At 43.6% G+C, this 13,309-nt stretch overlaps 1 protein-coding gene across 2 annotated transcripts in view; it reads right to left on the reverse strand.

Annotated features, from left to right (window-relative positions):
* The window catches only part of SVOP (SV2 related protein), a 71,032-nt gene that overhangs the window by 17,377 nt on the left and 40,346 nt on the right, over positions 1 to 13,309 (reverse strand). For both annotated transcript variants that reach the window (XM_055322447.1, XM_055322446.1), the window contains 3 exons: positions 2,613 to 2,676; positions 452 to 577; positions 41 to 169 (listed from right to left, as the gene is read on the reverse strand). In XM_055322447.1, the coding sequence (XP_055178422.1) occupies positions 41 to 169; positions 452 to 577; positions 2,613 to 2,676 (319 nt within the window). The remainder of the gene's footprint in view (positions 1 to 40; positions 170 to 451; positions 578 to 2,612; positions 2,677 to 13,309) is intronic.

Consider the following 13,309-nt stretch of genomic DNA (forward strand, 5'->3'; position numbering starts at 1 on the left):
CAGACACACATAGGATGCAGACAATGGGCCAGGCACTGACCTGTCTGGAGATGATGAGTTTCCCCAGCGGCATGGGCGCTCCATTTTCCGTAGCTATCCTCTTTAAGGTGGCAATGGCCTTTTCCTGATTCCCAGACAGCACATCATACCTTGCGCTCTCTGGCAGCCACTGTGGGGATAGGTGTGGCAGGTTAGGATGGAACAGGACACTGGGTGTCAGCCACATATTCCATCTAGTTGTGGTGTCTTTTAGGATGAGGGCTCTGGAATGGGTTCATGTAGTTATGATTGCTATTATTATTATTAATGGGTGTTGCTGTCATAGTCCCCCCCCCAATATCTTAAAAATAATCCTTACAGGACAGTGTCCTCCTTCACCCCCTCCCCACTGAATATAGTGAGTAGCAGGAGGCCAAGAGACAAAGACTGAGATGTCTTAAAGGATACCTACAAAACACAGGACCGCAAAGAGGAGCAGCGGGACAGCCGAGAGGATGAGTAGCCAGCGCCAGCCCAGGCTGGGCATCACAAACACAGCCAGGATGACCTCGAACACTGTCCCAATGGCCCAGAAGACCTGGCACAGGAAAATAAGATCAATGATGGGAGCAGCATGTTAGCACATGAGCAAAGTCAGCATCATTGTAGACAATGCTACCCATATGGGAAAGGGGTCGTTGGGGTCAGTAAAGTCAGAATGGCCACCACTTTTCCGGTGGTCCATATGGTTGGGCCAGGGCCACCATGTTGTCCATCTCCTGTGGGTGCCATCCACATGGTGTAATATTTGCAAGGTACCCATTGGAGTGTACAATGTGGCAGCTCAAGTTAAGGAGATCAGTGCTCCCTCCTGTGAGGTCAGTATGGTAATTGGCACATTGGTTTTTATCTACTGACATCCATACCTCTTGACCAATAGGGCCCTAGTATCCTTTGTCACAACTGCCTCTTCCCTACAGGGCTGAATATCTTCTGTGTGCCTCTTGGAGTCACTCCCCCTCCTTTCCCATCTTGCCCTTTGTATGTGCTGCACACCAGCTCCCTGTCTTGGCTTCCCACTGAGGGCAGCCAATAAGAAGCCCCACAGGAAATGGGAGGGAAGGGGGAAGGTAAGAGAGATTGGGGCATTTATTCCTCTGGCTCCCTCTCCACCAGGTAGTCATGGGCTGGCTGCATCTCTCAGCAAAAGATCACAGCTCCTGTCCAACAGCTCTTGACATACAACTCTCTCTCTGGACTGCTAATTACTTCCTGCCTTTGCCTGGCAACTGGAACTTCAAGCCGGGGGTTACTTAGAAATAGTCCCTTTATCCAACCCTCTTCAAATTATCCTAATTTGAGTATACTGTCTCCTGCCAGAACCCTGCAACTATTGTCCATTGCCAAACATGGTCCTTTAGCTTCCCCATCAGTTCTGGGAGTCTGCGAGAGGCTTCCTAAATCCCGGTTTGCTTAAACATAGTTTATTTTTGTTGCTGACAACCAGGGGTGATAGTCAAAATGTCTAAGAAACTGGTACAGTACTGACCAATCAGAATGGATACCAGACACCAGTCATATACTCCCAACACACGCACACCATGACTGAGCCAGGAGTTAACTTGGGGTTCTAAGGGGTTCTATGAGAGGATAGGGTGTCAGGTGATGAGGAGAAATCAGAGACCAGGATCTGCTGGCACAGATGCATCTCAATATTTGAACAGTTGGTTGATCCATACCAATGTGGACCAGCTAACTACCATCCTTACTGGTTAGGGGTAGATGTAGCCAGGGTGGTAAACTGGGCTGTGGGGTTAATGTAATTAATACTGTCAATGTGGTCATGTTGATCAAAGAGGTCAGAATGGCATCATCATCATCACTGTAGACATCAGTGTCCAGAAAGGACAAATAAACCCTACTGCCATTGCATGGAGAGGGGACACTGGGCAGCTACATATTTGCCCTGAGAGCTTCCAGATCATGAGTGGAAAATGGTCACAAGATCTTGGCAGAAAGAAGGATTGAGAGGGACTAGCTGGACCAAGAGCATTTTAAGGCCGCCTTTAGGCTGCAGAGGTGGCCACCAACACAAGATACAGGTGAGTCTGGATGCAAACAGGGGTAAAGGGTGATATGGATGAGGGCAGGGAGTTTTGATCTCCTTAGGCTGTCCTCTTCGGCAGCAACTCTCAGATAAAGACCATTTCCAGGGATGCCTGGATGACTCATAGATTGAGCCTTTGCCTTTGGCTCAGGGTGTGAACCCAGAATTTCAGGATCAAGTCCCACACCGGGCTCCCTGCATGGAGCCTGCTTCTCCCTCTGCCTATATCTCTGCCTTCTCTCTGTATCTCTCATGAATAAATAAATAAAATCTTTAAAAAAACCCCACAACATTTCCAGAACAAGAATGACATACCACTTGCCTTCCACCATTTTCTTTTTAAGAAATTGAATTTTTGTTGTCAATCAAAGCACTTATCTGTATAGTAGGGAAAAAAACCAAACCAACCATGTCCTAATTGACATAACTGACAAACTCCCATTTCCTTATCCTGTGGCTCAGGACACCTGAGAATCTCCTGCTCAGGGACTGAGCACTCTTGGGGAACACAGACCCCCCTCCTTACCTCAATCAGCAAAATACACTTAGCTCTGGCCTTCATGGGAAGGAACTCAGCATATAGCGTCACCCTGAAAGCAGAGAGACAGGAAAGGAGTTAAGGTTAGGACTGCCACAGCTTTCTGAATTTCTTTTTTTTTAAGTATTTATTTATTTATTTATTTATGTATGTATGTATTTATTTGTTTGTTTGTTTATTTGAGAGAGAGAGAGAGAGAGAGAGCAAGAGAGCAGGGAGAGGAGCAGAGGGAGAGGGACAAGCAGACTCTGTGCTGAGCAGGGGGCCTGACATGGGACTCGATCTCATGACTCTGAGATCATGACCTGAGCAGAAATCAAGAATCTGACACATTCTGAGGGTGGTCTGTGGACCACTTAACTTCAGAATTTTCTGGGAGGATGGCTAAGTACATTGATCCCCAAGCCCTTCCCTAGACCACTGGGAACAGACTCTCAGGGGTGGGGTTCTGGCATCTGCATACTTAACTAACTCCCCACATGGTTCTCAAATTTAATAACTGCTGCCATGGAGCCCTGCCCACAACCTAGGAAATCTAGGGGAAAATAGGGTGTGAGATAATGGGCACTTCAATCTAGAATTGAAAAAAAGTATTCAGGTTATCCCTAATGCTCATGTCCTGAATAGTCTTAAAGAGTATGGGTCTTTCATTCTGTAGGATGCCCCTCATCCTAAGTCCATCTGAAGTCTCCCTGAGACCAGACTCAGGCCACATTTGCTTGGCAAGAACCCCACAGAAATGATACTAAGCTCTCCCCAATGCCTTACATCAGGGCCACATGATGTCAACTCATCTCATTGCTGCTGACATTAACCTTCGTCATTGGATCAAGTTGGTGTCTGACAGATTTCTCCATCCTAAAGTTATCATTTTTTCATTTGTGATCACTAAATACTTTGTAGGGAAGAATTCAGAGATTATGCCAATGTCCTGTTCCCCGTAGAACCTGCACTCACCAGCTTTAGTATTCCATCCATTGACAATTTCTTTTTTTTTTAAGGTTTTATTTATTTATTCATGAGAGACAGAGAGAGAGGCACAGAGACACAGGCAGAGGGAGAAGCAGGCCCCATGCAGGGAGCCCGATGTGGGACTCGATCCTGGGTCTCCAGGATCACACCCTGGGCTGAAGGCGGTGCTAAACCGCTGAGCCACCGGGGCTGCCCCCTCATTGACAATTTCTGCCTGAATCAATGCTACTATGGTGGTAACAGGTGGTATTTTTTATTCCCATTATTCTTTCTACATTTAGGATTGATATTATACATAAGGAAGAGTTTCCCTTCTCCCCTTTATCTAGCTATCATCTATCATCTATCTATTCATTCATTTAATCACTATGGACCTGTGGATTCCTATTTTATTCAGTGGGTTGTAAGCCACTAACCATTATTCTTTTGATGCTCAGACTGTCCCATCTGGCCATTGGAAGACTTTTCAATCCAATCCCTATATCTTTTTTACATGCCTCCATCATTTCTTGAGCACTTCTTTACTTTCTGGCACAAAAAGATGTCCAGGCTCCTGATATAATTTCCTTGCCTCAACCAAGGTATCAGCCATTTTTCTAAGAAGTCCTGGTTCCTTTTGCTAGAGGACAGTATTTAGAAACCAAGATCTGAGTGTGGAGTGTGCTCATTGCTACTGGTCTGTCATTGCTCCTAGGTCTTCTCAGTGGACAAAGCTAAGAGATCTATCTATCTATCTATCAACTATCTATCATCTCTCTTGGTTTATTTATTTATTTATTTATTTATTTATTTATTTATTTATTTATTTATTTATTTATGAATGATAGTCACACACAGAGAGAGAGAGAGAGAGAGGGGCAGAGACACAGGCAGAGGGAGAAGCAGGCTCCACGCACCGGGAACCCGACGTGGGATTCGATCCCAGGTCTCCAGGATCGTGCCCTGGGCCAAAGGCAGGCGCCAAACCACTGCGCCACCCAGGGATCCCCTCTCTTGGTCTCTTCATTTCTCTTCTCCACATGCACACTATACATCTATGTCTATTTCTATATCTGTGTGTATGTATTTAAAAAAAAAACAACGAGTTCACACTGATACTTTCAATTTCAGTCCAACCAGAAGGTTAGGGTTCTTTCTTTCCTTCTTCTTTTTTTTTTTTTAATTTTTTTAATTTTTATTTATTTATGATAGTCACAGAGAGAGAGGGAGAGAGGCAGAGACATAGGCAGAGGGAGAAGCAGGCTCCATGCACCAGGAGCCTGACGTGGGACTCGATCCTGAATCTCCAGGATCACGCCCTGGGCCAAAGGCAGGCGCTAAACCACTGCGCCACCCAGGGATCCCTTCTTTTTTTTAAGTAATCTCTATACTCAACGTGGGGCTTGAACTCGCATATTCCACTGACTGAGCCAGCCAGGCACCCCAAGGTTACGGTTCTTTCTAGCCCTTCCAGTTTCCATGTTTATAATTCCTTTCTCCAACATTGAGACACCCAGGCCTCATTATCCTCAATATATTTCTTATTTGCTTTATCAATTTATTTGTTTGTTGAATGTAACCAATGCCCTAACTATACTAGCTGCCTCCTTCATCTACTACTTTCATGCCCCCTTCTCCTGTCTTTTACTTCTTCAGCCATTGGCCATGCTGGAAAGAGAAGGAAACCTCTACACTACTTCTCTGCACTGCCTTTCTTTTTGCTAGGAAGAGGCCTTCTCTCTTCCCACATCTCCCACCTAAGTCAAGCATCTGAGCAACTAGATGGCTTCATATTACTGTCCTCGCTCCTCATAAGGGAGATGGGGTAGAGAGAGGCTAATTTCCATGGACTCCATTTTTTAAAAATATATTATTTATTCATTCATAAGAGACACATATAGAGAGGCAGAGACATAGGCAGAGGGAAAAACAAGCCCCCTGCAGTGACCCTGTTGTGGGACTCGATCCCAGGACCCCAGGATCACTACCTCAACCACTGAGCCACCCAAAAGTCCCTCCATGGACCCTTTTGATACAGATGGGGTTTGTAGACCCATCTAGATCTCCTAGGATCCCTTTACTAGTTCAGTTTGCCCAACTCAAAGAAGGAAAAATTCTTAGGGGCCTCAGAGGAAAGGCTAGGACTTTAGTATTTCAGATATACTCTATTTAGAGAAAAGTATGAAGAGAAAGTCAATGCCATTTAGTTTACTTCATAATATAAGTATTTTAGTATATTCTTTCTTCCTGTCTTGATCTTTTGTCTTTATCTCTCTTTTTCTTTCTCGATCTCTCTCTCTAGCTAAGATCATACTCAAGAATTTTGAACCCTACTTTTTATTCGATTTATAAATAGCATCTCCATGCCATTTAAAACCCTCTTACACATATATATTCCATCATATGCATGAACCATACTTTTCTTAATAATAGCTACCTTTTATTGAGCACCTGCTATGTGCCAAACATTCTTCTAGATGTTTTACATGCATTATCTCACTCAATAAACATTTCAAATCAATGGGGTAGATAATTATAATCTTCTGTGTGTGTATATATCTTTAATTCTCATTTTCTCCTCTAGATCTATGTCAGATAAATTGTTACTTGACCAGGATCACATAGGTAGTAAGTTAGTAAGTAGAAGAGCCAAAATCAATCCAGATCTGCTAAATTTTGTAGCCTATCAACCATTTCCCTACTTGGATGGTTTCACAATTACAAACAATACTTTAGTAAACATCTTTAGGCTAAAAACATCTTTGTCTTCATGTGGCTCCCTTAGGATAAGTCCCTGTTAAGAGGAATTTGTGTCAAAGGGCATGTATAGATTTAAGGCTTTTGATATATATGACCAAAGCAGTTCCCAAAAAAACTTGTTCCAAGTTATATGCCCAGTGGTACCTCTCTCAACAAAAACCATTAGGAATTTCACTAACTCAGCTCCCAGAATGGGGACCAAGATTATAGTGGTTACGGAGGGTTATAGTTATTACAATGGATGACCTCTTTGAAATTTTTTTTAATATTTTATTTATTCTGAGAGACACACAGAGAGAGGCAGAGACATAGGCAGAGGGAAAAGCAGGCTCCATGGAGGGAGCCTGACGTGGGACTCGATCCCGGTACCCCAGGACCACGACCCCAGCCAAAGGCAGATACTCAACCACTGAGCCACCCAGATACCCTTCTTTGAAATTTTTGTGCTATTCTCCAAATGATGTGCCTATATTATTTTTAAAAATCCATAATAATAATAAGATGAAAGGCACGTTTACCTTTTCTCCACCAAATTAAACTACTAACCATGCAGCAGCATATTCTAAGGGCAAAGCTATTCCTGTCCTTAGATGGCAAGGATTTCCTTTTATAATGAAGCTATAGCATGGAGTTTTTTCTTTCTTTCTTTCTTTTTTTTTTTTTTTTAGTTACAGAAGTAGTACATGAATGCATTTTCATTGTAAAACAATTTAGTGATACACAAATATACAGAGTATATGATGATTCTTCCTCTTTCCCATTGCCCCTACTTCCATCCTGCTCCCCCAGAGCCATATCAACCAGGAGTTTGCTTTGCAAATTTCCAGCCCCTTCTCTACATAAATAAATAAATTTAAACAATATATCTCTCTTTTTTCCTCCCTTCCCTTTTCTTCTCTCCCTCCTGTCTTCCCTCCCTTTCTTCCTTCCTTGCTTTCTTTTTTCCTTCCTTCCTCCCTCCCTTCCTTCCTTAACAGGTATGCAGCATAGTCTTCATGTTTCACCCATACAAATGCTCCAACTCTTGCCACTTCCATGCACGCCCATCTAGTTTCCATCTGTCAGCACCTGCAACTCTCCCCTGGTGCTTTCTCTGGTTGTTAAAACTTGCTCTGCCAACCTCTGTGGCAGACCAAGAGTGCCAAGGAATTTAAACTTCTCAGGAGGAGCTCTCAACAAATGACAGTTCCCTCATGCCTTGAACAGGACAATCTGGAGATACATGCTGCAGGATCTCCCAGACTAAACTACTTGCTCTAGCATCTCTGTATCAGGATCTGCTTTCAGTAAGACTGTTTGGAAATCTTTCCATATTAACATACATATAGATCTACTGCATTATTTTTAAACAGCTACAACCCTGTTGATGAATACTTAGATGTTTTTCAATTTCTTGTTTTTGCCACCTAAGCCACAAGAAACATTTTTTCCTGCAATTGTTGTGCCCCCTACTTGGCCATTATTTATGGCAGTTCATTATGAAAATGAGCTGTTTGATCTTCATCCAAAGTATGATGATTATTACAATCACACTGAAGAATAAAAGAATGAGCAATGAAAGTAGCAATGCCAAGAAACAGTTGATACTGGTGTGAATAAATTCCCACTGAAAATAATCACGTTTATAGCACTTGGCAATTAGAGATTTGCCATTTGGATCACATACTTGGAAAGAAGTGACCTGTGATCTCCATTTGGCATTTCTGCTTGGTCTTGAGGGGAAAGAGCAGTGCCAAGGACAGGTTTGTGAGCAAGCTCTAGACACCAATCTGAAGGATCTTCTAAGGAGGTTTCAAGGTGGAATAGATGGGCAGCTTCCACGAGCATTAATCTTTAAAAGTGCCTAACACACAAGCAGGGTGCCAGTTAAGGCAGGTTTCCATCTCAGTCTCTTAGCTAAGGGGCATTTCTGCTGGAATACACAGCACCCTCTACTGGAAATAATAAACAATCTGTCCTGGTGCCAACAGGTCTCTTACATATATTTTGTGTATATTTTGCAATTAGAGGCAATGATCATTTTTTTTTTAATTTTTATTTATTTATGATAGGCACACAGTGAGAGAGAGAGAGGGAGAGACACAGGCAGAGGGAGAAGCAGGCTCCATGCACCGGGAGCCTGACGTGGGATTCGATCCCGGGTCTCCAGGATCGCGCCCTGGGCCAAAGGCAGGCGCCAAACCGCTGCGCCACCCAGGGATCCCGGCAATGATCATTTTTGATGCTTATTTGCATTTTCTAAATTTTTCTAAAATGAAAAGGTATTACTTGTAATGATAAAAATAAAGTTACTTCTAATTTCTTCGCTTGAGTTAAAGTCTCTTCCTTCTTGCTGCTCCGCCATAGAGAGAAAAGGTAATTATTTGGCATCCCAAATGTGATCTTCTTTCCTGTCTTAATTAAAGGGAATAGAAACCACTCAGAACCTCCAGTTCTACATGCCCAGATTCATCTCCAAATCAGTACCAGGGACCCAGCAGACATTAATGATCTACCAGGACTTTCTGACTATATAAGCTCAGAATCCTTTCATGACATCTGTTCAAATGTAAGAGCTTTGGCATTAGACGGGTGTGGATTTGAACCCAGTTGCTCCATGTGGTAGATGGTTTGTACAAGGTGCCCCACTATTTTCCCTCCCTGTATCTTGCTTCCTTACAAGTCACTCCATGCAAAGTCTACTTCCCCAACCCTTGAAACTGGGCCTTGAGTCTTGCTCTCATTCAACAGAGAAGAGAAGTGAAATAGAAGTAATATTGTGCCCATTTCAAGCTTGGATCTCAAGATACTCTATGGCTTTTGCTTGCAGATTTGAACCCCTGCCCAGGTGCAGGTGACCAGGTGCTGGGGCTAGCCAGTTGGAGTTTGAGAGGCTTGTGGAGCACAAGTGAGTCAGCTGTGGCCATGCTAGCCTAGCCAGCCCCCATCCAATTCACCAGTTGACTGGAGACACATGAGTTGAGCACCGCTGAGCCCAGAACAATCAAACTGCCCAAGTTCAGAATCATGAGTTCAATAAATTGTTAAGCCATAAATGTCGGAGTTGTTACAAAGCAAGAGGTAACTCCACACCACACTTAACAACCATCTGGCCTTAAGCAAGTTTTTTTTTTAACAATCTCTGAGCCTCAGTTTTCTCATCTGCAAACTGGGAGTGATAGGGTTGTCAGTGAACAGCATAGTGCTTAGGACTTGGTAAGCACTCAATGGACATTACAATGATGATCAATATTAATGTTACTATTTTTAGCACCAAGGACCAGTATAAACACCTACTTTGGGAGAAGAAATAATAGAAGAAAAAAAGGAATGAGGCATCTGGCTGGCTTAGTCAGTCATAGTCATGTGACTCTTGATCTTGGGGTTGTGAGTTTAAGCCCCACATTGGGTGTAGAGATTACTTAAAAATAAAATCTTTTTTTTTTTTTTAATTTATGATAGGCACACAGTGAGAGAGAGAGAGAGGCAGAGACACAGGCAGAGGGAGAAGTAGGCGCCATGCACCGGGAGCCCGACGTGGGATTCGATCCAGGGTCTTCAGGATCGCACCCTGGGCCAAAGGCAGGCACTAAACCGCTGCGCCACCCAGGGATCCCTAAAAATAAAATCTTTAAAAAATTATAAAAGTAAAAAGAGGGATAGAAGGAAGTACATAAAAAAGCAAAGATCAGGGCTGAGGGATGGGCTCTTTATTAGTAATACAGTTTACAGATGAGCTAACTAAACTTATTGAGGTCATAATTTTTGCAAGATATGTAAGTCAAGTTATTATGCTATATGCTTTGAATATATAGTGTTAGATGTCAATTACACATCAATAAAACTGAAAGAAAAAATTCAGTTGTTTTTTGCACTTTTAAAAATTATACAGCAAAGTCTTACTCATTTGGTTTTGTGAGATGGTGCAAAGTCTAAATGAATGGAAACTCTTGGTTGCTTTAATTATATAAAAATATCTTCAATTAGGGATGCCTGGGTGGCTCAGCAGTTGAGCGTCTGCCTTCAGCTCAGGGCGTGGTTCCGGAGTTCCAGGATGGAGTCCCACATTGGGCTCCCTGCATGGAACCTGCTTCTCCCTCTGCCTGTGTCTCTGCCTCTCTCTCTCTCTCTCTTTCTCTCTCTCTGTGTGTGTCTCTCATGAATAAATAAATAAAATCTTAAAAAAAAAATCTTCAATTGAAAAAAATCTGCAACTAAATGTTACCAAATAATGAACTCAGGGGAGCCATTTTTATAACTAGCTAAGAACATTGCATAATTAAGACATGATTATTTTTATGTAAATGGCTGGCGTGGAAGTGCTGGGAAGCCAGTGGCTCTCTTGGGTGGCTAAATATTTCTTCTGTAATTTTGTTTCTGGTTTTTTTTTTTAAGGTTTTATTTATTTATTTGAGAGAGAGCACACATGAGTGGAGTGAGGGGCAGAGGGAGACGCAGACTCCCTGCTGAGCAGGGAGCCCAGTTTGGAGCTTGATCCCAGGACCCTGGGACTAGGGCTTGAGCCGAGGGCAGATGCCTAACCCACTGAGCCACTTAGGTGCCCTTTATTCCTAATTTTTATTTGCTCTCCTCAAATAAGCTATACAGTATTTAAGAAAATATGTTTGCAGGGTCAAGTGATGTTTTTTTTTTTAATTTTTTTAATTTATTTATTTATGATAGTCACACACACAGAGAGATAGAAAGAGAGAGAGAGAGAGAGAGGCAGAGACACAGGCAGAGGGAGAAGCAGGCTCCATGCACTGGGAGCCCGATGTGGGATTCGATCCCGGGTCTCCAGGATCGCGCCCTGGGCCAAAGGCAGGCGCCAAACCGCTGCGCCACCCAGGGATCCCTCAAGTGATGTTTAAATCTGAGCTCTGCCCTTTGTTAGCTGTGATGTGGGAACAGAGGACTAGCTGAGGACAAAGCACATTGACAAGTCCTTGAAACAGGCAAAGAGACACTCCTCTACAGACTCAACTACCTCAATGTTCATACTTTGCTAAGGCCAGAAGGCAATCTTAGCCTGACCCCCAGGATCCTGTAAGTCTACTTTAACATATAAAAATTCCTTTAGAAATTTCCCTTTATCTCTAAACCCCCAAGATATGTGTTGGCAATCATCCCCCAAGCACATGGCCCACCAATACACATCTGAAGGGTCTCATGACTAAGGTTTAATTAGACAGTAATAAGTGACCTTTTCCCAACAACAGCTAGCCCCCTCAAGGTCCTGGAAACCTTGCTTCTTTCTCTCATTTCACCATTTCAAACAAGGATCACTGAACATTCTAAATACGTAGTTCCTTTCCCTTCTCCCTTATGGGAAGAAAATTCAAGTAGCCATTTGGAGGCTGGGTTCAGCCATCATCTACCTGAGTATCCCTGGGAAAGGAATTTAATGTGTACTTCTGAGAGTGCTTTCTTTCCAGCCACTAGGGAAAGACTGTCCCTAGTCAATGAATGGCTCATGAATGGGACAGTGGCTGTCTGTAGGAATTCCTGGAGTTGGTCCAGACCTGGAGGACATTGGCCACAAGCCCCTGCCAGCCCAGATTTATAGGCTTGGCTTAATGGCCTTTGCCTTGAGCTCCGGTGGTTTTTAAGCCTATCCTAGGCCCAGGAGTGTATGTCAGATGTCTACTCTGCAGAGCCCTGGAGGGGTCAATAATGAATAGGGAAGGAAGGACTGGAGGGAACTGAGAGCCACTCACTGCCCTTCCAGCCTCTAAGTGGCAGAAATAGTCTGGGGATTTGTTCTCATATTCAATCCATGTGGTTATATCTCCTGTCCCCATTTATTCCTTCCCTAATAACCCACTGAATCCAACATTCATCACACTGACACCTGAGTTTCACAGCCTTTGGCAGACCATGCACATGCTTACATTCACTGAGTGCTCTCTGCCAGACACTGTCCCAGGCATTTCACATGTGCTGTCATGTAATATTCTAACTGACCCCATGATGTAGGTATGCTATTATCCCCATTTTAGAGATGGAGGAACTGAGAAGTAGAAAGGTTTAGTGACTTGCCTAAGGGCACACAGCTGTTAAGGGACAGTCAGAATTTTTTTTTTTTTGACAGTCAGAATTTGAATCTGGTAATCATGACCAAGTCACACTACTGCAGTGTTAGCATTACTCCTCTAGATTCCCTCTCTTACTCTTCCCCAATTGTGATACTCAACAGGCTCAACAGGCTCAAGAAGTCAACCAGTGAACTGTTAACCCCCAAGAGGCAATTGGGCCAGATCCTCATGCACATTCTGCCATTCTGCAAGCAACAGAGACCAACGCAGAGCCCCCAGGATGGAGTCGTCCCACGTCACATGGTGGCAAAGTATTGATACTGGGCATCTTCCATTGTGGAAGGAGCAGTAACTCATCTTGATGGAACTGGCACGTATTCTGGGCATGGGTTTGCCTTTCCTGCCTACGGGGTCCCAGCCAGCACCAGCTTTCAAAGTATTCAACTCATTGACACAGAATCCCACATTACAGTGTTTGAGACTGAGGGAGCTGATACATATCAAAGGAGATGCCCTAGTGGTATATGACCATGGAATCCACTCATAGTACCTTGAAGATGCTGGCCTGATGGGGGATGGAACTGACTCTTGAAGATGCCACGGAGGCATTGGCTTGGAGATGATGCTCTGTGAGGATGGGATACTGTCTTCTAGGACAAAATATACCCTTAAGTCAATGTCCATCATATGGTGCAATGTAGAAGGAATACATCCTCTGAAATCAAAGGGTTGAAGGAGGAATTTGTAAATGCCCCACCTGTGGAGTTAGAGGTCCTGGTTCCAGAGAGGGCACGCTTCCCCCAGGGCATGCTTCCCCAACAAGAATCCCATTAGACCCTATGTAACATCTGCCACTTGGTAAATTTGGGTTCCTTGTGTCAAGAAAGAGAGTCAGCATTCTGTCTTAGGAATTGATCCTGAGCATCAGGAGGCAATAGGGCTACTGTTATCTAATGGGGT

The sequence above is a fragment of the Nyctereutes procyonoides genome, unplaced genomic scaffold, assembly GCF_905146905.1.
Source record: "Nyctereutes procyonoides isolate TBG_1078 unplaced genomic scaffold, NYPRO_anot_genome, whole genome shotgun sequence".
NCBI lineage: Eukaryota > Metazoa > Chordata > Mammalia > Carnivora > Canidae > Nyctereutes > Nyctereutes procyonoides.